Source organism: Heterodontus francisci, chromosome X (genome assembly GCF_036365525.1).
Source record: "Heterodontus francisci isolate sHetFra1 chromosome X, sHetFra1.hap1, whole genome shotgun sequence".
Lineage (NCBI taxonomy): Eukaryota > Metazoa > Chordata > Chondrichthyes > Heterodontiformes > Heterodontidae > Heterodontus > Heterodontus francisci.
Genome location: NC_090421.1, coordinates 3420801 through 3442156, shown reverse-complemented (window position 1 = coordinate 3442156; position 21356 = coordinate 3420801). Strand labels below are relative to the sequence as shown.

At 45.5% G+C, this 21356-nt stretch overlaps 2 protein-coding genes across 4 annotated transcripts in view; one reads left to right on the top strand and one right to left on the bottom strand.

Annotated features, from left to right (window-relative positions):
- The window catches only part of LOC137358668 (myosin-9-like), a 47442-nt gene extending 26791 nt beyond the window's left edge, over window positions 1-20651 (top strand). For 2 of the 3 annotated variants that reach the window (XM_068024819.1, XM_068024820.1), the window contains exons 4-8: window positions 6419-6613; window positions 9444-11370; window positions 13304-13493; window positions 19043-19156; window positions 20429-20651. In XM_068024819.1, the coding sequence (XP_067880920.1) occupies window positions 6419-6613; window positions 9444-11370; window positions 13304-13493; window positions 19043-19138 (2408 nt within the window). In that variant the 3' untranslated portion in view covers window positions 19139-19156; window positions 20429-20651. The remainder of the gene's footprint in view (window positions 1-6418; window positions 6614-9443; window positions 11371-13303; window positions 13494-19042; window positions 19157-20428) is intronic. The other variant, XM_068024821.1, reaches the window with a different exon arrangement.
- LOC137358723 (small ribosomal subunit protein uS8-like) lies at window positions 3823-4285 on the bottom strand. Its single transcript, XM_068024967.1, has one exon. It carries the CDS (start codon window positions 4260-4262, stop codon window positions 3870-3872), a length of 393 nt encoding a protein of 130 aa, XP_067881068.1. The 5' UTR covers window positions 4263-4285; the 3' UTR covers window positions 3823-3869.
- Window positions 20652-21356: the final 705 nt, after the last annotated feature.

Sequence of the window (21356 nt, the reverse complement as noted above, 5' to 3'; positions counted from 1 at the left end):
GCCAGTATGCGGACTCCGCTCACACCAGGTGGTGGTCCGAGCACAGCACCAGCCGCATGGAGGCCGCCAAGATGCGAGAGACGTACACCTGCGAAAAGTAGAGGCGGTCGATTCGAGACCCTTCTCCTCCAGACTTCCACGTGAAGGCGCTGGAGTCGGGATGGAGATTCCGCCAGACATCCACCAAGTTGAGGGAGCTGATCAGTCCCCTCAACCTCTCCACCGACGCTTGGCCGCGCTGAGGACCGGAGCGATCCCCCACCTCGAGGGTACAGTTAAAATCCCCCCCGAGGATGATGCACTCGCTGCTATGAATGGAGCTCGAGAGATAGCGGACACTTCTTCAAAGAAGCGCGCTTGCAACGCGCCGGACCTGGGCGCGTACATGTTCAAAGTGGAGCGGCACGCTACCCAGGCGAACGGCGAGGTGGAGCAAGCAGCCCGGCACTAGCTCCTTGACCCCCAAGATCTCCGGCTGAAAAGTCGGGGCCAACAAGATAGCCACCCCACTAGAAATACGGGTGAGGTGGCTCATGTCGACCCCACCCTGCCACTCCAGGAGCAAGGTGGCTTCGTCTCCCGGAACGGTGTGGGTTTCCTGCAGAAAGCTCACCGCATATCTCCCTTCCCTAAGGACTGAGAGATTGTGAAATCTAGGGTGAGACCCCCTGCTGCCGTTGATGTTGAGGCTGGCTATGGTTATCTTCATGTCAAAGGTACTTAAAACCCGTCACCAACAGCTCACTGTGAGGAGGGAGTGGAAGTGCACCTGGCCTTCCACTCCCCCAGCAACCCATTGAGGAACACATTAAACCGGCGCCTCTCAACCAGTTTCACGCCCGCGCGCTTGCCCGTTATCTTCAGGGCAGCACGGACGGACTGGATGATCAGCGCCAGATTCGACCAGCGGTCGAGGGCCAGCTGAACTTTATTGCGGCAGCCCCTGCAAACCGCGAGGAAATCCCGGAGTTCCGCCGTGGGGGTGAGAGGAGATTCGGTGGGAGGCACGAGGGACTCCACCACCTCACTGGCGATGGAATCAAGATCATCCTCCGTGCCCCACACCGAATCCCCATCCTCCTCCGGGTCGTCACCGCCAGCAGCCGACACATCCACCACACACTGTGGGGCGAACGTCCCGGCCGCACCAGCTGGTCCCGCCCCCGTCACGATCCCACCCCCAGGATCGATGGCGGAGGAGTCGTCTCTGGGTTCTATTGTAAAACTGGAGCCTGTGGGCGCCAGCAGCCCAGGACCCCCCTCCACCTCCGTCCCCAGGCCAACGAGTGGTCCAGGGGAGACATAAGATCCCGACTCCGGAAATCCAGCCGGAGCCGAGACCCGAGGCGGAGAGAGGAGGCCATCTCCCGCTCTGCCAGCACCCACAGGTCCAGCAGATGGGGCAGCATTCTCAGTTTTCACCAGGTCAGGTGTCTCCTGGTTGGTGGTGGACTCCGGCTGGGAGGGCTGACCCTCTGGGGCGTCGCCCTCCCCTTCATTCAGGGCACCCGACCCAGTAGCAGTGGCAGAATGGGTGGCGTCCCCAGGCTCCCCCACCACAAGCAGGGCCCCACTTACTCCTTCAGGAGGGGCCTCATGTACCGGGGCCTTCCCCTCCCCTCCATCCTGAGGAATAGGGAGCTCCTGCCCGGACTTTGCAGCCTTGGTGGTGGTGGTAGGGGGAACCTGAGGATCCGAAACAGGAGACAGCTTCCCCCCCAACAGATGGGCCCAGCACCTCAGGGCCCTGTGTTATTTCTGTGGAGGGGTGCCTGCTCCTCTTTTTCCCACTAGGGCGCGGAGGCTCAGAGACCTCCATGTCATCAGAGACCTCCACCTCCGCACCCTTTTTTTCCTTTTTAGTCACCCTGGGCCTGAGCCCAGCCCTGGGACAGGTGGATTCCATGGGAATGGGCTTTGGGCTGAGCTCAGGCTCGGGTTGAGTCAAAGTGTCCAGGGGACGCGCCTCATGATGTTTCTTTTTTCCCCGCGTCTTCCTTCTGCTCGGACGGACGCTCCCCTCCCCGCCGGAGGCTGTGAAAACCACAGCCTCCGGAACTGACTGAGCGGCGTCTATTGGATGTGTGGGGGGAGTGGGAGGAGGTGCTGTGGAACCACTCTGGGCCGCTGAGGTGGAGCTGGCGGCCGGGAGGTTGGGGCAGTTCTTACGAACATGCCCCACCCCCTTGCAGACGTGGCACCGCGCCCCATCCGAGGTCCAGAAGACGTGGTAGGCCGTCCCCTGGAACTCCACATAAACTTGGCCCTCCGTGTCCTCCTCCCGCGCCAGCTGCATAAATAACTGGCGGCGGAAGGAGTAGACATGTTGGAGGCTGTGCTCCCGAAGACCAAGCCAGACTGGGGTGATCCCCGACCTCACCTCCCCCAGATGGTGCAGGTGGGGGAGGAGGAGCTCACTGGGAATGAAGGGTGGGACGTTGGACAACATTATCCGATGCGCAGTGGCCCCCAGAGGGTCCACTGGCAGGAAGGTCCCCCCCACAGCGAGCCCCTTACTCAGGGCCAGGGACACCGCCCGCTCGGTCCTCAAAAAGAACACAGCCTTCCCATACATCTTTGAGGCCGCAACAATGGCCGAGGGGCCGACAACCTCGGCCATTGCCTTTACGCAGGCCTCAATAGACATGTTGGGGTGGGGATAGCTCTTCACCCCATGGCTGGATGTTATTAATTTAAAGGGTGACGGGGCCACGTGGGCAGCCACAGAAACTGCAGCTGCATAGGTAGTAGAGGGCCCCGCCACCGGTGATGAGGGGCTTGCCATGGTCTAAGAGCTAAACCCACCCCAAATTGTGGGCTCGCACACCAAATATCAGAGATTCACAGAAAAAATTGAATATGTATTAAAGACATATGGGCGGCACAGTGGCGCAGTGGTTAGCACCGCAGCCTCACAGCTCCAGGGACCCGGGTTCGATTCTGGGTACTGCCTGTGCGGAGTTTGCAAGTTCTCCCTGTGTCTGCGTGGGTTTCCTCCGGGTGCTCCGGTTTCCTCCCACATGCCAAAGACTTGCAGGTTGATAGGTTAATTGGCCATTATAAATTGCCCCTAGTATAGGTAGGTGGTAGGGAAATATATAGGGACAGGTGGGGATGTGGTAGGAATATGGGATTAGTGTAGGATTAGTATAAATGGGTGGCTGATGGTCGGCACAGACTCGGTGGGCCGAAGGGCCTGTTTCAGTGCTGTATCTCTAAACTAAACAAGCAAACAAACAACAGGTTAGTGGAGAGGCTGAGGTAATAGAGGAGAGGCAAAGGCAGGCTGAAAGGGATGACTTGCTTTCTGGAGGTGGTGCTCACAGTACACTTAAAACAGTCTTTGAACTTGGTCTTCCGGTCTTCTGGTTGGGGGAGTCGTCTTCACCTGGGTCAGCTGAAGCTGCCCAGGCACTATCTATCCCCTTCCGTCTGTTTAGCTGGGCAGCTTCAGCTGACCCAGGCTTGGCAATTGGGGTGGGGAGGGAGCTTCCCTGTGTGCTTTTGCAGCAGCACAGATTCCTGTTGAATTGGCAGCCCCACCCCTTGTTGTTCCTCCCCCAACTGTCCAAAGTAAATTACTGGTGTTCAGCACCCACCTCCAGACAAAGCCTTGTTTCCAACAAAAAAAGAATGTCGCTTTCTTCTCTTTTAAAGGCGATTGTTGTTGGAGTTTTCCTCTGCTTGTTTGTAACTGCTCTCCCTTGCTCAGTGTAGCTCCTCTCTCCACCTCTGCAACCTCCAACTGCCACCAGCACTCTCAGCTGAGGCTCGTTGCTGCAATCAGCAGTCAACACTCCACTTAGCCAGCAGCCAACCCTGTTTTTTTTTTTTGGTTTCAATGGTTTATTTTAGACTGGTTTCAAATTTTAGAAAAAGAATCCTAGGATTTTTCCTCCTGTGTGTTTTCGCTTGGCCGCTTCATGGTCCATGATGCCAGCTGAGGTTGTTAGAACGAGGTACCCAAACTGACGGGAAGGCAGTAGACCATTTTGCCACCTTTCTAGCTCCTTTACTTGAACATCAAATCTGGGGCTAATGACACCACACTTGTTCAGTCTGCCTGTGAGATTAACAACAATTTTCCCACCCCTGTGATCATCAATAATCTCAAACTCTCCAATGTAACCATGCTTCATCATTACAGTCAGAAATCTCACAATCACTTTGGAGCATGGCCGAATGAGAACCTGGCGTTTTCCACGTTTCTCTGCATTGTTGATGCTTGTAAGAGCATCGGCAAGAACGTTCATGCGCACCATAATGCCAGTTCGTCAATATGGGGAAAGAGCGCAGCCAACCCTGTGCTGTATCTGTCCTGGGAGTGTTTGATGGGGACAGTGTAGAGGGAGCTTTACTCTGTATCTAATCCCATTTTATTTTCTTTTTTTTTGTAGAGGGAGCTTTACTCTGTATCTAACCCCAGTGCTGTTCCTGTCCTGGGAGTGTTTGATGGGGACAGTGTAGAGGGAGGTTTTTTTTGGAAGCCTTTATACCCCAGGCCCCTTTTATATATTATTTGTCGAGGGGGCCTTTATTCCCCAGGCCCCCTTTATATATATTTTAAATAAATAATTTTATTAAAAGTGAATTAATGAAACAAAACTCAAATTAAAATGCCATTCTCGGCATTGATGATGCACTCCAGACCCTGTGGTGCCCACCAATCACAGAAGGCCTCAAGCGGACACCGCATGCTCCTTCTCCAGGGACACCCGCGAATGTGACCTCAGAAGAGGGGCAGGCAATCAGGGCGGATGGACCCCCCGATGGCCCACAGTCTGGACCTGTGAACTGCCACCTTGGCCAGGCCCAGAAGCAGACCAACGAGGAGATCCTCCTCCCGGCCCACCCTCCTCCGACCGGGTGCTCAAGGATCAGGAGTGTGGGGCTGAAGTGCAGCGAAAACTTGAGCAGCCCCTTTAAATACTCAAAGCAACCTCGCACACTCCATATAAACATGGAACACGGACTCGCCCAAGCCGCAGAAATTACAGGCGGCCTGGGAGTCCGTGAACCTACTTAACAGTCTATTGCACAGGACTGCCCTGTGCAGCACCCTCCATCCCAGGTCTCAGATGTAAAGGGGGAGGACTCCCACGTACAGAGACCTCCACCAGGGTTTCCCCTCGCCACCAGATGTCAACACGAACCGCCACGGCGTGTCCGGGCGGCAGACGAGGGCGAGAAAGTGAAGAGTGTGTAGGAGCAGCCTGTACAGGAAACCCCTTCACGCCGTGTGGAATTGCATGGAAGGCATTTGCGAGAGGCGGCTTGGGTTGTGCGGGACCGGCTCCCAAGGAGGGTTTCGGGGCCTGGGTCCGATGAGCAGTTCCATCCGAGCGGGGGTCAGCTCGGTTAGCCCCTTCGTCACCCGCAGTGAGGGGCGTCCCGGGGGGTTTGGCTACTCCTCTGCCCGTCGGTTTGTCCCCAGAGCCAGCTGCCCGGACAGCTGAGGCGCTCTCCTCCGCCAGCGGGGGAGTGCCCTGACTAGAGGCGACCATGTTCTAGACTCCGGTAACGGACAGGCAACTCCCTCAGAGAGGCGCGGCTAACATTCTCCGCCGGGAGCTGCGTGTCGTCTTGAAGGCAGTGCCCCGGCGGAACAAATATGTAGCTAGCGCACACCATCTGGGAGGACTCTCAATGTACAGGTATCTGTGCAGGGTCCGAAGGCAGAGAGTCACAGTTTGGGCGTGGACGCACACTAGCGACTGGCTGCCCTCCTCGATCGGGAGACTCAGGACCGCTGCAGAGACCCAGTGTTTCCTCTTGCCCCAGAAGAAATCGACATGCTTCTTCTGGATCTTGGCGGAAAATGCAGGGGGTGGGGCCAAAATGACCACAGCATTGAGGTCACCAGTTCGTTTACGACCAGCACTCGGCCCCTGTAGGAAAGCAGTCCTGTCCAGCGCCCCAGCTGAGTGGTGACTTTTGCCTCCAACACCTGCCAGTTTGTTGGCCAGGCTTCCTCAGCGGGGCTAAGGAGGACTCCCAGATAGAGGAGGTGCGTACCTGCCCTGGGAGTGTTTGATGGGACAGTGTAGAGGGAGCTTTACTCTGTATCTAATCCGTGCTGTACCTGCCCTGGGAGTGTTTGAATGGACAGTGTAGAGGGAGCTTTACTCTGTATCTAATCCGTGCTGTACCTGGCCTGGGAGTGTTTGATGGGACAGTGTACAGGGAGCTTCACTCTCTATCAAACTATGTTATTCCTGACTTGTTCAATGCTGACAATGCTCTGTGCTCAAAATGGAAAGTGTTTCACTTACTAGCACTAATGTATTTACCTTGATTAGCAAAAAAGGTGCAATGAGTAATATGTGCTTCTAAAACAGGAGCAGCTTTATGTAAGGCCACACAGGCTATTTCAATGTAATTTACAAATGTAATTTTCTGTTATCCATGTATTTTGTAGATCAAATACTAATCGATGAATACGATGTCGAGGAGGATGGAGAAGTTGAAAAAAGGTCTGCTGAATGGATTGAGGAAGTTAATGTTAAAGTGCAAACAAGCCTGGCTTCTTCACAAGAGTGTATAGACAATCTCTATAAACTATCTGACACTCTGTTTAGTCTTCAACATGAGCGTTTAAAGCCAAAATCACCAGGTAAATTTAGAAAAGTATTTGATTTTGCCACATGTCCCAGTGCCCAAATTGACAGGAGACATCCACAGTTTTGAGATACAGGGAAATAATGAGTTGGAGATGATGTGGTGAACGTTGATTTCAACACAATTATAAGATGGGGGGGGAAAGAGAAAGAGCATATTGGGACACCAAATTATGATCTTAGAAGTTTTTTTCCCCCACATGTATATGAGAATTCCTGTTTGAAGTTGCCCTGGGCACACTAAAAGGTTGTCACTGTCAATCTCAACAAAGCACTTCAATCTCCAGACACCTGTATGTCAGAAACCGAGAACTTAGCAAGGATGTAACTTTAAGAATTCATTGCCTAGAGATTGTGGAGTCAATGCAGCAAACAGCCACAGATGTGTACATGGACAAGAGCAAACCTCAACTCACCAGAAAACAAAATGAAAACAGGGCCAGGAAGCATCTTCTGCAGAGTACCTTAATTCAGTTGAAGACCGTTTGCCTCAAGGGTATCCCAGTGAAGGATGTTTAGAACAGGCTAAATATCAGATTGACACTAAACAATAACAAATGACTTTTAAGATTGTACAAGATGAAAAATGTGAAGAGGAGTTCAGGAAACCATGACATGCATTCTGATGACAATGAAGCCTCAACTACAAGCCCTTGTTAAGCTTGCTGAAAATGATGAAGAAACTAAACTCAGATACATGACTGATTTCATGAAGAATTTGCATAATACTGAACAAAACCTTTCTCAAGTTTTAAGATTTTGATACGGTTGATCCCATTGATGCTGGCAACAAATGCAGTTAATGAATGCTTGTTCAATGTCCTGAGATGCTTTTAAAAAATAGTCTCTGCTCAAGCATGACACAAGAATGACTGAACCAACTCATTTTTTTTATATTCACAAGACTATGGCAAATGGCTTGGATCGTTAAAAAGTTGACTGATTGCCCTAATGCTCGAAGGTAATGCTTATAGATATTGGGTCAGTTCACTACAGTGAGTAATAAGGAGGGATTCTGGGCATGAAATGGTCACTGGACAGTAGTGCTGATGGTAAAACAATAGAAATATGATAATGTCTAGTGACTATTAGAAGTCACTTCCTTCTTCTTTGTCCTTCAGTTCACTAATTTTGTTGATGACGGTGAGGAGAATTAATGTGAAAGGATTGTAATGGTCAACTACATTTTTGCGTAAAAGAGCTGTTCTTATATTGTTTTAAATCATGTTTAAAAGCTGGTGAAAATGGCTATTCTTTTACTTAGCCTAAGGAGAACCAAGTCCTGTGGTAAACTGCAATGTGTACTTTAACATTGACAAATATCTTTTACAGTTCTGATTGATCTAAAATTGACCTTATACAAACATAATATGATAAATTATTACTGGACTGATTGTTAAACCTTATAATGATATATTGACTTATTTTTATGGAGGTGGGTTGATCACTGTTCAGTTTTGATGGGATAAACTTGCAGTGTGACAGTCGATAACATGGACATACCACATCCAAAGTGCTTCCATGGATTTGGGTGTGGTTGGAATGCTGCTGATTCTCTGCCCTACTGTAACCTGTAAGCTTCATTAACTTGATATAAAAGCAGAAAATGTTGGTAAAACTCAGCAGGTGAGGAAGCATCTGTGGAAAGAGAAACAGAGTTAATGTTTCAGGCTGATGACCTTTTATTAACGTGATGCTGGCTGGAAGGCAAGCATGAGCAAATTTGCATTTTTAATTGGTGCCCTTAAAATGCTATTCCAGAATCTGTTAAACCAAATTGCTCCCCAAGGAACATGGTCGCAAATGGGATAATACTCCAGTCATGTTAACATACCAAATTACCACACATTAATGGACAGAATAAGTTTCAAATATTTTTATTTAAATGCTGAATTCAAATTCTCAACCTGCCATGATGAAATTTAAACTCATATTCTCTGGATTATTACTCCAGGCTCCTGGATTACCAGTCCAGTAGCATAACCACTACCTTTCTGTACCTCATTGCATTCATATAGTGCCTTTCACGTCCTCATGATGTCCCAAAGCCAATTATTTATTTCTGAAGTGTCACTTTTTTATAGTTGAACGTGGCACGAATTTGTAGACAAACTGCAATGAGATAAATGACCAGCTAATCTGTTTGGTTGAGGGACAAATGTTAGCTTGGATACCAGAAGAAATTAATTCCCTTGCTCTGACTTCAAATAATGTCATGAAATCTTTTACATCCACCTGAATGGAGAGGTGGGGCCTCAGTGTAATGTTTCACCTGAAAGATAGCGCTCTCAACAATGCAGCAGTCCCTCAGTACTGACCTGCTACTTCAGCCTAGATTAGATTGCTCAAGTAAAAGCAAAATACTGCGGATGCTGGAAATCTGAAATACAAACAAGAAATGCTGGAATCACTCAGCAGGTCTGGCAGCATCTGTGGAAAGAGAAGCAGAGTTAACGTTTCGGGTCAGCGGTTCCGAAGAAGGGTCGCTGACCCGAAACGTTAACTCTGCTTCTCTTTCCACAGATGCTGCCAGACCTGCTGAGTGGTTCCAGCATTTCTTGTTAGATTGCTCAAGTCCTGAAATGGAGCTTGAACCCATGATCATCCAACTGAAGCGAGAGTGCTACCACTGAGCCAAGCTGACATTTAGAGAGTTGTATTGTACAATGTTAAAATCAGAGTACACATGAAATTACACAATATTTAATTTTGATTGAAAGAAAAAGACTTGTATTGACATAGCACCTTAAACACTGTCAAAACGTTTTGGAGCATAATACATAATAAAGTACGCAATGATTGGTCTTACACTGTGATTCTTTGCAGAACCTGGTGGTCAAGATACCATTTTGAAATGGTGGAGGGAGAAAAAGATGGATCCCAAAACACTCATGCATCTTCTGGATATGCAGCCAATGAGTACAGTGAAAATGGTGGAACCGAACATTGCGAAACAGTTGGACGCAGCAGTGGGAGAGATTGATATGATACTAACAGACATCACAAAATCTCCTCCTTGCAAGAAAGCCCAGACAATTGCCTTCAGATACATCAGGAAATTCATAGCGAATCTTCACAAGGCATTTCACATTCGGTCACAGGAATATTTTGAGGTGGAAAATGAATTGAGAAAGTCAGACTCACTTGGCTCCCAGGGTGCTGAAGGTAATCTGGTGAATGAGCTAAAACATCTTCGACAACATAGCAGTGCACTTAAAACGCGAGCTGAATTAGCGGAACGTAATTACAGGGAAGCATGTAACGCGAACTACAATTTGGAAAACACCATTAAACTTTTGAGGTCCAAAGCTGAGCAGCTACAAAACGTTAGCAAAACACTCCCTCACGAGAAAATCACTTCTGAAAATTTCTCTCTATCTAATGATCTGCAAGTAAAAACAAAGCAGGCGCCCAAAATAAATGAAAGTATAGCGCTTGTGAAAAAATCAAAGGACAAAATCATTCCTGTAGAAAATCGCAGGGGGCAATATCTCCTCAGTCAGGAGCACAAAAATATTCTTGTTGATGGGCATGATAGCCCTGACAAACAAAGGACTGTCCTTGTAAAATCCAAGGAAGTAAATATTCCCTTTGGAGAACCTGAGGAACAAAGGACTATCCTAGAAGTATCCAAGGAAGAAAACATTCCCTTTAGAAAACCTGAAGGAGAAAATATTCCCACAGAAGTGTCTAATGGAAGGATCACTCCCACAACTCAGCCCAAATTGGAGATAGTTCTTACTGAAGCAGTGAAGAATAAAATGCATAAATCTAACCGCAATGCAGGAAAGAAACGGAGGGCATCAGCTTGGAAAGAAGAAACTTTAAAGACCACGGCTAAGCAGATGGCTGTGGACTTGCTCACAGATTTTCAGACTGCTGTTTTGTATTCACTGGATCACGGACTGAGCAGCGGAAAAGAACTTTCGCCTGATGACATCTGTAAGGTCCAAGCTCTTCTCAAGTCTACTGAATTAAAAAATCTTTATGGAGTGATTGAGAAAACAATCAAAGAAATCTTTGCCAAGCCAATGCAGAACTTCACACAAGAGGTTAGTGAGCAACCTATCCAAGTATTAAAGCCATCAAAGGAAAGCTTAGTGGAGAAATTGAAGGAGAAACAACCTGAATTTATGACTTTTGCTGATCTTCTTGAAGAAATTTCCAGATTCAGTATTATTCAAGAGGTTGCACTTGATGAATTAAGTGCCCAAATTCAGTATTTCATTGAAGAGGTCGAACAGGACAAAAGCATGTCCCAGCAAGAAACCTGCTTCCATGAAAATACCCTGGAAGCGTTAGACACAATTATGACGCTTGAGAAAATGTCCTCTCGGGCTGGAATGGATCAGTTAATCAGGATTCGAGAGGCAACCAAGAATCTATACTCTATCAACAGTGTCTTTGGGCTTAAAGGAAAGGAAATGAAACTACAGGCAGAGCATTGTAAGAAGGAAGGCATTCCTCTGCCCAATATGGTAACAGAGACAATAGCAGGAACAATACAACCCAGGGGAAAGGTCTTCCAGGCTGCTAATGCTGAAAAAATTGTTGATGGGTCATATATTGTAAATGTGACATACCTAAGAACAAATTATAAAACTTTGGACCAAGCCGTGTATAATGGTATCATTTCCAGACGACTCCATGCCATAGCAACACACCTTATTCATCAAACCTTAACGACAGTTCAGCTTCGACTGGCTTACCTGTTCAGAAAGTACATTACCTTCCGTCATATCCAAACCCTTAGGTAGATGAATATCTGTTTTTTTTTTAAAAGAGTGGCTGATGCCAACCTGGCCAGATTATTGTACCTTTCGCTAAAAATTCTTGTTGGGTTAAATGGGCACAAATGCACAATAAATATCAGTATAAATACTGATTTTGAATATTTGAAATCAGTCAGAAAATTGCCAAGTTTCCCATGTGAGCGTCAGCTCAGCTTAATTAGGAGTCTCTGAGTCAGAAGATTGTGGGATCGAGCCCCACTGCAGTATTGAGAGAGTGAGTTCTGCTCTGTCAGAGGTGCCATCCATCAGATAAATGGTTAAACCAAGGATGATAAGGACTGCATGGCACTGTTTGATGTAAAGAAGGGCGTTTCCTGGTCAACATTCCTCCCTCAACCAATAACAGTAAAAAAACAGGTTAACTGGTCATTCATCACATTGCCGCGTGTGGGACTTTGCTGTATGCAAAATGGCTCCTCTGTTTAGCCACATAACAGCAATTATTGCAATCCATTTTGTATGAAGTGCTTTGGGATGTTGCTGAGAGACAAGATAAAGTGTGTTCTTAGAAATGGAATGCTAATTTTCTCCCTCTCCTGAAGAAAGTGACTTACACTTGGGTGCAGCTCCAGCAAATTTCCAGATCTTCATCTGTTGCTATTCTTCATGTGAGCTTAAACAATGATATTTAGATCTTCAAATGGACGTGGCAGTAATAAATGGATTACTGCTGGCATTAAGTTGGCACCAATTGGAAAATCTGGTCTTGACTGTCAGCAGGCTATTTGACTATGAATTATGGCCAAACCAAATTCTGTTCTTACCCAACATCCACATATCTTCGTATAGTGATCAGGAGCAACGTTCCAAATTGGTTTTTTTCCCCTTCTGAGTCCAAGGATGCTGATGCCGCTTGTTGTAGCCCTACTATTGCCCTATCTGACATCAACTAACTGAGCACAGATTAGGAATCAAACATGGGACTTTACTAGTCTGTATGGCTCAGAACCATATTGTATTTACTCACTGAACCACTGGAGTAGTGGTAATAGATTTAAGCAATAAGCTTCATTGCTGTAGCAGAGAAAGGATCTAACATAAACTCAGTATTAAATTACTTTGCTAGCTCTATATGACAGACTCACGGTGTACTTGATAGTCTGGTGATCTTCGCTATCTACTGCACCCATGCCATATTTTTCTTTAAAAAAATACAAGCTCGTCCAGTCTCTTAGTGAGTACCAGGCAGGATAATAGAACAAAAAGAAAGAACATCAAAATTGAGTTCACATTAAGATAGTGAATGAAACAGGTGAACTTCGATGGGCCTCCTCTTTAAGTTTTCTTATATTCATGTGTTCTGAAGTACTGTCATGTGTCATACTAAGCCATACAGACCAGGAAGCTCCCATGTTTTATTCCCAGTATGTGCAGAGTCAGCTGATTTCAGCCAGGGCAGCTCCTGGTGTGCTACAGTGGTCCTCACATCTCTAGGCTAGGGAAGAGAACAATTAGTAAGGATTCTTGTTTCCATTGCTATACATTGATCTTGCTGGGAATTGTTAAGTATATGAACATTGCATGAGGTCAGGATTGGCTTCAGTTCTGGTGCTCTCCATGGTTTTACTGGAGACACCTGGGACTAAAGCCCACTCTGAGTTAGTGTCTTTAGGAGATGAGAAAAGAGAAGAAAGCCTGGAAAAGGATTTACAGAATAATTTCGGTAGCACCTCCCCCGGATTTCTTCGCCCAGTGTATGCTTGGTCTCAGTCACTTTGCCAGGAAGAAGGGAGAAAGAAGAATTGGATATCTAGTCAAGCACTGTTTTTCAGCCCAACTGTGGCACAAGGAGAGGGCTAGGAACAGACCAGAGAGAATAGCGGCACAGGAGCACCTAAAGTGTGGGAGCAGATTCATTTATTCATTTTTTTATGTCTTTCTTTCTCCTTTAAGAAATTATTTGAACATCAGGATGTCTGATGTTAGCAGTAAGGATGAAGAGGTTGCTCAGGATCTGTACAGATTTGCCAACAGACTTGAAGCACGTGTAACGTCCAGCATGCAGCACTGGGATGCAAGACAGCAACTAGTTAATCAGAGTCGCCAAAGGCACTTGAATCGAATGACTGACTTGTTCAATCAGGTGTGTTCTAATTTTAAGAAGATATACATTTAGTACTGTCTGTTTTGTTTAATTTTGGTTTTGGTTTTGTGGAGGCAATAGTCTCTTTCTTTTCAGCCATTCTCACCCTTTCTGCCCAATTTTGTCTCCCCAAGCCACACAGTCTCTTCTGTTGGTTGGGCTCCTCCCAGATCCAAGCCCCTTGTGAAAACAGTCACAAGAAAGTCAAAAATTCAGGGATAATTCCCTCTCTGATATACCCTCGTGGCCTTTGCCCAGTGCATCAATGCAGGAAAAAGGTTGAGTTGGGGAACTCAGGAAGTTCTATTCAATTACATCTAATATTATGATCTAATAGAACAGTGGACCAGGATCAAAGGGTTGAATAGCCTTCTCCCACTCCTATCTGTAGATGGCGAGGGAGGACATCATTGGACATAGCTGTGATGCATTTTTATCTACTCCTCCTCTGGCCCCAGTTGCTCATTAAAATGACTACTTGTGTGAGGTACTAGAGGGCTGCTGGAAACCATTGAACCATAACCCAGCAATAGTCACTGCCTTGAGGAGAGAAGATCAAAAATTAAAGTCTATTACCATTGTATTCATATTCTTTTTAAAGCTTAAACACCGTAATGGCCTACATTTGTTCAGTCCATTTCTGGCCACCAAGTCGCCAAATGCAAAGACTAGGAAACAGTTCAGGTCCCCTCTTCAGACGACGTTTTTGATGGCATCCAATAGACCATGTTATCTTCGAGGTCAGAGCAACTGTGCGTCTTCAACTTTTCTTAGAATGAGGTACGAGTTCAGTGTTAAAGGTTATGAGAATTTCAACTGAATAATGCTAAATAGGCCTCATCTTTCTTAAGGCAAAAGGCAACAGAGTAAGTTAGGACCCTTGAAGGTTCTTTATGGTGGCTGTTCATGATTGTAAGTAAAATTTTAATTTTTTGTTACTATCTCCAGTGCAAATGGGCCCACAGGACAAAAGTGTCCTTGGATTGGCATTGCTTCATTATGTGGACCAATGGCGTGTTCATGGTGTCTCCTGGTATGGTTTGTTCTGGGTGTTTTCAGTTTTCCTCCTCGAATCAGATTCAGCCGACCACCATTTTGTGGGCAGTATGCAGTATCGTTTGTAAAGCAAACCTAGAGAAACTTGAATGTACCCTTGTTTACACATGATAGCGTAAGGAGGATATCAGAGAAGGCAGCTGATAAGAAATGTGGCTGAGTATATCGTCCTGTTGTTGTAGGGAAAGGTCAGCATTGTACTGAACCGTCACTGCATTACCTAACCAAACAATGTTCAATACTTGTTGTGATTGCAGTGAGCAAAAGAGAGTCTGGTCCCAGCATTGTAAATGAATCCATTTATCGATGAAATGCCAAGGAGCAAGGATTAAACAGGTCATTAAACAGGGTGCACAGCATAACCTGAGGTCATGCATTCCACAATAGAGGTTGAGATTCATTGCTTGAGAGTTGTTTGCTGGTTTATTCCTGTCCTGCTCCCTTGCTATGGTAGTGGACCTTTGGAGAAGAAAATAGGAGAGAAAAACATCTTAGGGCCAATCTTGGTAGAATTTGATTGCTGATCCAACGCAGCCTGTTGGGAGAAACCTGAGTAGCATTGCAAATGCAATTTGAAATGTAGGTCGTCTTATTCCTGACTTTCTTGACTTAACAGCTGTCACCAAACTGTAAGGCTGATGGGAAAGAAGTACAACAGGGTTAAGCTAGGACATGAGCTAAACCACTGACTGTACTGAATCCTAGAAAGGGACAAAGAAGACTTGGGTATTATTGATTGCCCTCATTTGCACTTCTCACTGTGGGATTACCAGGATCCTGTGAGAGGGTAATATTACCCAGGATGTTACGTTTATTTCTATCTTTACATAATTTAATTAGGACCTAATGTAGCCTTCTCCATGCAGATTTCTACTAGAAGACAGTCTTTGTTACACGTGCACACATATCTTGTGTTGGTGATGTGTTAATCTGATCTGCAGCTCAAGTCAAAATGTCAGCAGTTATTAGCTGTGTTCCTCAATGGCCAGTGTAGTAAACCATTATTTAACACAGTTTGTTGTCAATCGCTGATTTGGTGGTGCGGTGATAAAGGCTGCTAATATTTGCTCTCATCATTTATGCACCCAAAATCATAAAATATCAGGCTAAACAAAGTCATTGGAAAATCAGCCTTTAAGATTACAGACTATAGGAAAATCTAGCTCCTGGTGTGACCCAATATCACATGGGATATGGGGATAGGGTAGGAAAGTGGAGTTGAGGTAGAAGATTAGCCAGGGTCTTATTGAATGGCAGAGCAGGCTCGAGGGGCCGGATGGCCTACACCTGCTCCTATTTCTTATGTTCTTATGTAGATGTACACACAATACTTGGGAACAATGGATTTTCTGAATTCCAGGTCTTGCCTTTTATAGCTCCCAGTGTGGTTGGTCTTTTCAGACACCCCAACTGCATCTACACCTACACGTCATTAAAATCTTCAAGAGATGTGACTGGCACACAGTGGAGTTTTAAAAAATATAAATCAGAAACTAGTGGATAAAAGCAAAATACTGCGAATGCTGGAAATCTGAAATAAAACTAAAAAGTGCTGGAAATACTCAGCAGGTCTAGCAGCATCTGTGGAGAGAGAAGCAGAGTTAAAATTTCAGGTCGATGACGTTTAATCAGAAACTACTGGATGTTTACTTTGTTGTAAAAATGGTCAAGTGAATTTGTTAGTCCAGATTGATGACGACGACATTATTTACCATGAAAGGATATACACTGTGCAGCTGCTCTTACCAGCAACGCTGTTCTCAAGGCTCCAGTTATTCAAACACGGCTGAGATTCCGACAAGGATGCTATACAGCACCAATAAGAGTCATTTTTAAAGAGATGCTGGGAAATCCTGAGAAGAAGCTGCCCTGAAGCAGGTCAACAGCAACTTTCAGCCAGTGAAGACTACTTGTAGCAATTTGCCCCAAATACATGCATGTGGTTTATTTACAGAATATAAAAATAGATTTTGCACCATTTATTTGAATTTTCACTCACATTACTTACAGATATTTAAACAAGGTTATAATTAGAATGTATCACTGCTGGAACAGAGGCCCAGACATTAAAAACAACTGTCCCACTAACTCCACCTTAGACAATGAAAGGAAAGTTGTTACGGCCAGGTGAGGAGGTGGGGGGGAGGGTCACAGTCGCCTCTCTTGCCCTTCCTCTTATTTGACCGCAACAAGATTTATTCCTTTTTTAAACAGTGGTGGTGCTTACCACCTCAGTGAGTGCTTTACCTTTTACCTTTAATGTGATCGTGAAAAAAACAATCGGACAGGTTTTCTTGAGTTTAAACAAGAAAGCGGTAAGTTTATTATACTCAACAAGCAAAACCCGATCTAAAATAATAAAAAAAAAGCTACACTTTCACGCACACATTCACACGAGGATCACATGCACACAAATAGATGACAAAGTGGAAAGGAGGTTTTTTGGTTGGATTAAAGTCCTTAATAAATAAGGGCGGCACAGTGGCGCAGTGGTTAGCACCGCAGCCTCACAGCTCCAGGGACCCGGGTTCGATTCCGGGTACTGCCTGTGTGGAGTTTGCAAGTTCTCCCTGTGTCTGCGTGGGTTTTCTCCGGGTGCTCCGGTTTCCTCCCACAAGCCAAAAGACTTGCAGGTTGATAGGTAAATTGGCCATTATAAATTGTCACTAGTGTAGGTAGGTGGTAGGGAAATATAGGGACAGGTGGGGATGTTTGGTAGGAATATGGGATTAGTGTAGGATTAGTATAAATGGGTGGTTGATGTTCGGCACAGACTCGGTGGGCCGAAGGGCCTGTTTCAGTGCTGTATCTCTAATCTAATCTAAATAAAAGTTAAATACACAGTCCGAGGATGGATGATTCGGTGGTCTTCAGGCTGGAGTTGTATTCTTGAAGTCTTGTCTGGTCAAAGTGCACTTTGTGGTTGGCCCGCTTTGCTCAGGGTTTTCTTGGAGGCAGAATTGTAATTGGCCCTCTTCCCCTGGTCTCTGGCTGTAGCATTCTGTAGGCTTGGAGGGTCCACAGTTGCAGATGGTTTTCAAACTTGATGTTTTCTGGAGAGAGAGGGAGAGAGAAAGGGAAGCACACAACCTTCTGCTGCTGCTCAGTTTCAGTTACTGCTTGTCTCTTTGTGTGCAACAAAACTCCCAGTTTTTCACAGCCTGAGGAGACGGTCACATGGTTCTCTCAATCCCCTTTGTTTTTAATAAGGTCCAAAGTTTAAAAACCAAAACCTCTCTCAGGTGGTATTGTCAGTGTTTACCCTCTGGAGGGACATCTCCATTCATGAATGCCTCAAGATGGCTTTGAATGTCCTGCTAATGAGGATGATCTGGATAGTCTACTCAGTTAGCCAAAACATTGTCCTGGCTGAGCTTCTTGTTAGGCTTCTGACTCCAGTTGGGCCTTGGAATGTGCAAAGGTGTTTCAGACGCAAATTGCGGTGGCCATCTTGGCTGCCAGTTTTTTAAAAAGTGAACTGTAGGATTTTTTTTCCATTAAAAATTTTATGTAAGTTTCCAACCGATGAATTAGTATTTCTCATTTGGCATATAGTGTTTTCTTGACAGAAGTGTTTAACTTCAAAAGAAGAAACTACTCCTAGTCTCATAGCACAATAGTTACTTTGCATAAACAGAACACATGGTGGTTTCAGGAAAAATAAAACAAAAAAAACACATCAGGGTGGCTGGATTCAGTGTTTTTTTTCTAAAATGCATCATTAATGCTTAGTCATATGACCTCTGTATATTATCCAGCACTAGAAACATAGAAAACCCATTAGGTCCATTAAACTTGCTGTTTATGTAGGTTCTCAAAGTGTGGTCCATGGACCACTGGTGGTCCGCGAGGACTTGGTGTGAGTTAGGATATGGGCAGCAGAGTTTTGGATGAGCTGAAATTTATGGAGGGTGGAAGATGGGAGGCTAACCAGGAGAGCATTGGAATAGTGGAGTCTGACAGTAACAAAGGTATGGATGGAGGTTTCAGCAGCAGATGGGCTGAGGCAGGGGTGGAGACAGCCGATATTATGCAAGGTGGAAGTAGGCAGTCTTGGTGATAGAGTGGATAAGGAGCTGGAAGCTCAGCTCAGGATTAAATAGTATGCTGAGGTTGTGAACAGTCTGGTTCAACCTGAGACAGTGGTCCACAAAGACACAAAATATCTATCCATTCCCAGACCTCCACCATTCAACCCTGGCCAGCTGCTCTCCAGTTGGTCAGCCTGTCTTTTTTTCCCCAATCTGGATTACAATGCATACATTTTGCCTGCAGAGCTAACCTTGTGTAACTTTGTGAGACCATATGTCCAGTGATCTATCTGCACAGATTGGTTCAAGAGGATCAGTGATTGAAGGAGCCCAGTGAAGCAGCAGCTCTGAATGGGCTGATACTTATGGCTTACTCCTGCTATTTCTTATGTTCTTACAATCACTGGTTGATTGAATGTCAAATGTTGTACTTCATTAATAATAGATCTTATCCTTTGTTAGGAACTCCCACATGTGGTGCACAAATATTGTAGATGGGAGTTTTTCAATTGCTCAGAAAGACCCTGCTATCCCAGCTTCGTTTCCAGGGACTCCTAAGTTAGTGACAATAGATAGGTAAGAGTTCCATTTTGTTGTTTGTTATCCTGTTTATCTGCTCCCTGGATCCTGTTCTCTTATCTCCTACTTTAAAGAGAGAGTTGAGAGTGATAATGAACTCCTACGCTCATTCACAGAGCAGCTTCAGTGCTGGAGTGATGATAATCTGGAGTTTTATTTTCCCTTTTGTCCTCGATAATTAAACAGGGGTTTGTGCATGACAGTAGTCTGAAGGGATATACATGAAATAGTCGTATCCTTGGCAATGGTTTGGGGGATGTATGTGGCAATAATCTGGGGGTGAAAGAGAAAGCTGAAGAGATCAAAAATAATAGCAACATCATGGGTCCTTTCTAAATTCTATGATCTGATTTTCCTTTTCTGTCCCCCTCAATTTTCTCTCCTCCTCTCCTGAAAGCAATAATTCATGCAAGAGTATGACTCCACAAGCATCAGCAATCTTCCAATGTCTCAAACAAGTAGCAGTGAGGCCTAGAAATTGGTTATGGTGCACTTCAGGAGGCTTGAGGCAAGCTCGAAATTGGGCCTCGGGCCTTATTATAGTATTTAGATGAGCTGCTGGCATCTATCATGCGTCCACAGACAGCGGCCCTCTGGTAAGACCCAGGAAGGGGCGGTGGGGTAGAATGGAGTGGCAATGTAAGGAGTGGGACAATCACAAGTACTGTAGAGTTGTGGGGACCACTCCTGCTCCTCCTGGCTCCACAGAAACAGTTAATAAAACAATTTATTGGCAGTCGCTTTTTAAGCTGTAGTAACTGCTTAAGAATCCCGGAGCAGACCAGACCCTGTGTCTGCTCCGTTCATCAAGATCCAATTAGGTTTAAAACAGACACTAGGCCTCTCATTTACACATGTGAGGTGCTTAATGCCCATTTTAGGCAGTTGCCAGGGTGCCTGAAAAATAGCCTGACCCAACAGCAGGCCTTTCAGGTGTTCTTGGGATGCAGGAAGGTGGTTCCCAAACTTGGCCTGCGTTGTGCCCATAAAACAGGCTCACAAGGTTCAATTTACCCCCTGAGTGGGCTAATTGAAAGTGGGGAAATAGAGGCATTAATCTTGACACCTTCTTGAGCTTCTGAGTGTCAATTTGGCTTAGTACTACACACAGTGGTGCAGTTACCAACCGAGTCATCAGGGACCTCTGATTTCTTTGTTTTATAACTGGAATCACTTCAAGGTCCTTAAAGATTTGTAAATTCTCAATTGCTTTTCTTCCCTGCAGTTTTGCATAAATGTGTTACATCAATATTTCATTTTCTTTACCAGAAAGAATTCTTTTAGGCAGATGTTGGCGAAGACACAGATAAGTATTGTAGGAGAGAGCCTGCAGACAACAACGAAGAGTCTTTCCATTCCACCTGAATCATGTGTTCCTCTATTTTCAGACAAAAAAGGGACCTTACCCCTTGCTACATCTACAAACAAGTTTAATTTCTTTTAGCAGAGGTAAAGAGTTTGTTGCAACAACAGTTGTCTGCCTCGTAAATGTTGTGCTCCTTGTTCTATTTTTGTTTCTGTTACTGTTTTTTGCTTCAATAAAATTTAAACAACACCTACAGATTTTTGTTCTTTATTTCAGCTCTTGCACAGCCAGACCTGGAGGCAGGTACTATTTACAGCTTCCTCTGTGATGACTAGTTTGTACAAGTATCTGGTGTACCATACCTTGAATTTGTCACTATCCTTGTTATTGTGCCCACTTTGCGACCTTTAAAGATTTGCAAATGTTTCTCCATTTTTTTTTGTTAATTTTTTTCTGCCTGTCTTGGTCATGGATGTCATTAATGGGGATGTAAGCACCATGAACTTTCAGGTCAGATCTGTAGCACATCCAGCTGCTTTACTCTGCTCTAATAATATGTGGCAGTCTCAACCCCAGACGAGGACCCTCTTCCTACTCCAAGACATTTCCATTTCCCACACTAACCATTATCTGAGTGATACTGCAGGTTTAGTTCCACTTAATGCTGAATCATGAGTAGTTGGGCTGTGGGCTCATGCCCTCATATGAAGTGGGTTGAGACTGTCCAGGTTTATTTCACAGAAGACTTTTCTAACCAAAACAAACAACAGGCTTTTACCTTATCAGTCTGGGCTGGATTCAAAACCCAAGTTTATAAGTGAACAAACAGTGTGCTAACCTACTCACCCATCACCTCTGTGCTTGCTGACCTGTATTGGCTCCCGGTCCAGC

Excerpts from the sequence above, each read along its gene's own strand:
- LOC137358723 (XM_068024967.1), bottom strand. The coding sequence starts at position 4,262 with ATGGTGCGCATGAACGTTCTTGCCGATGCTCTTACAAGCATCAACAAT.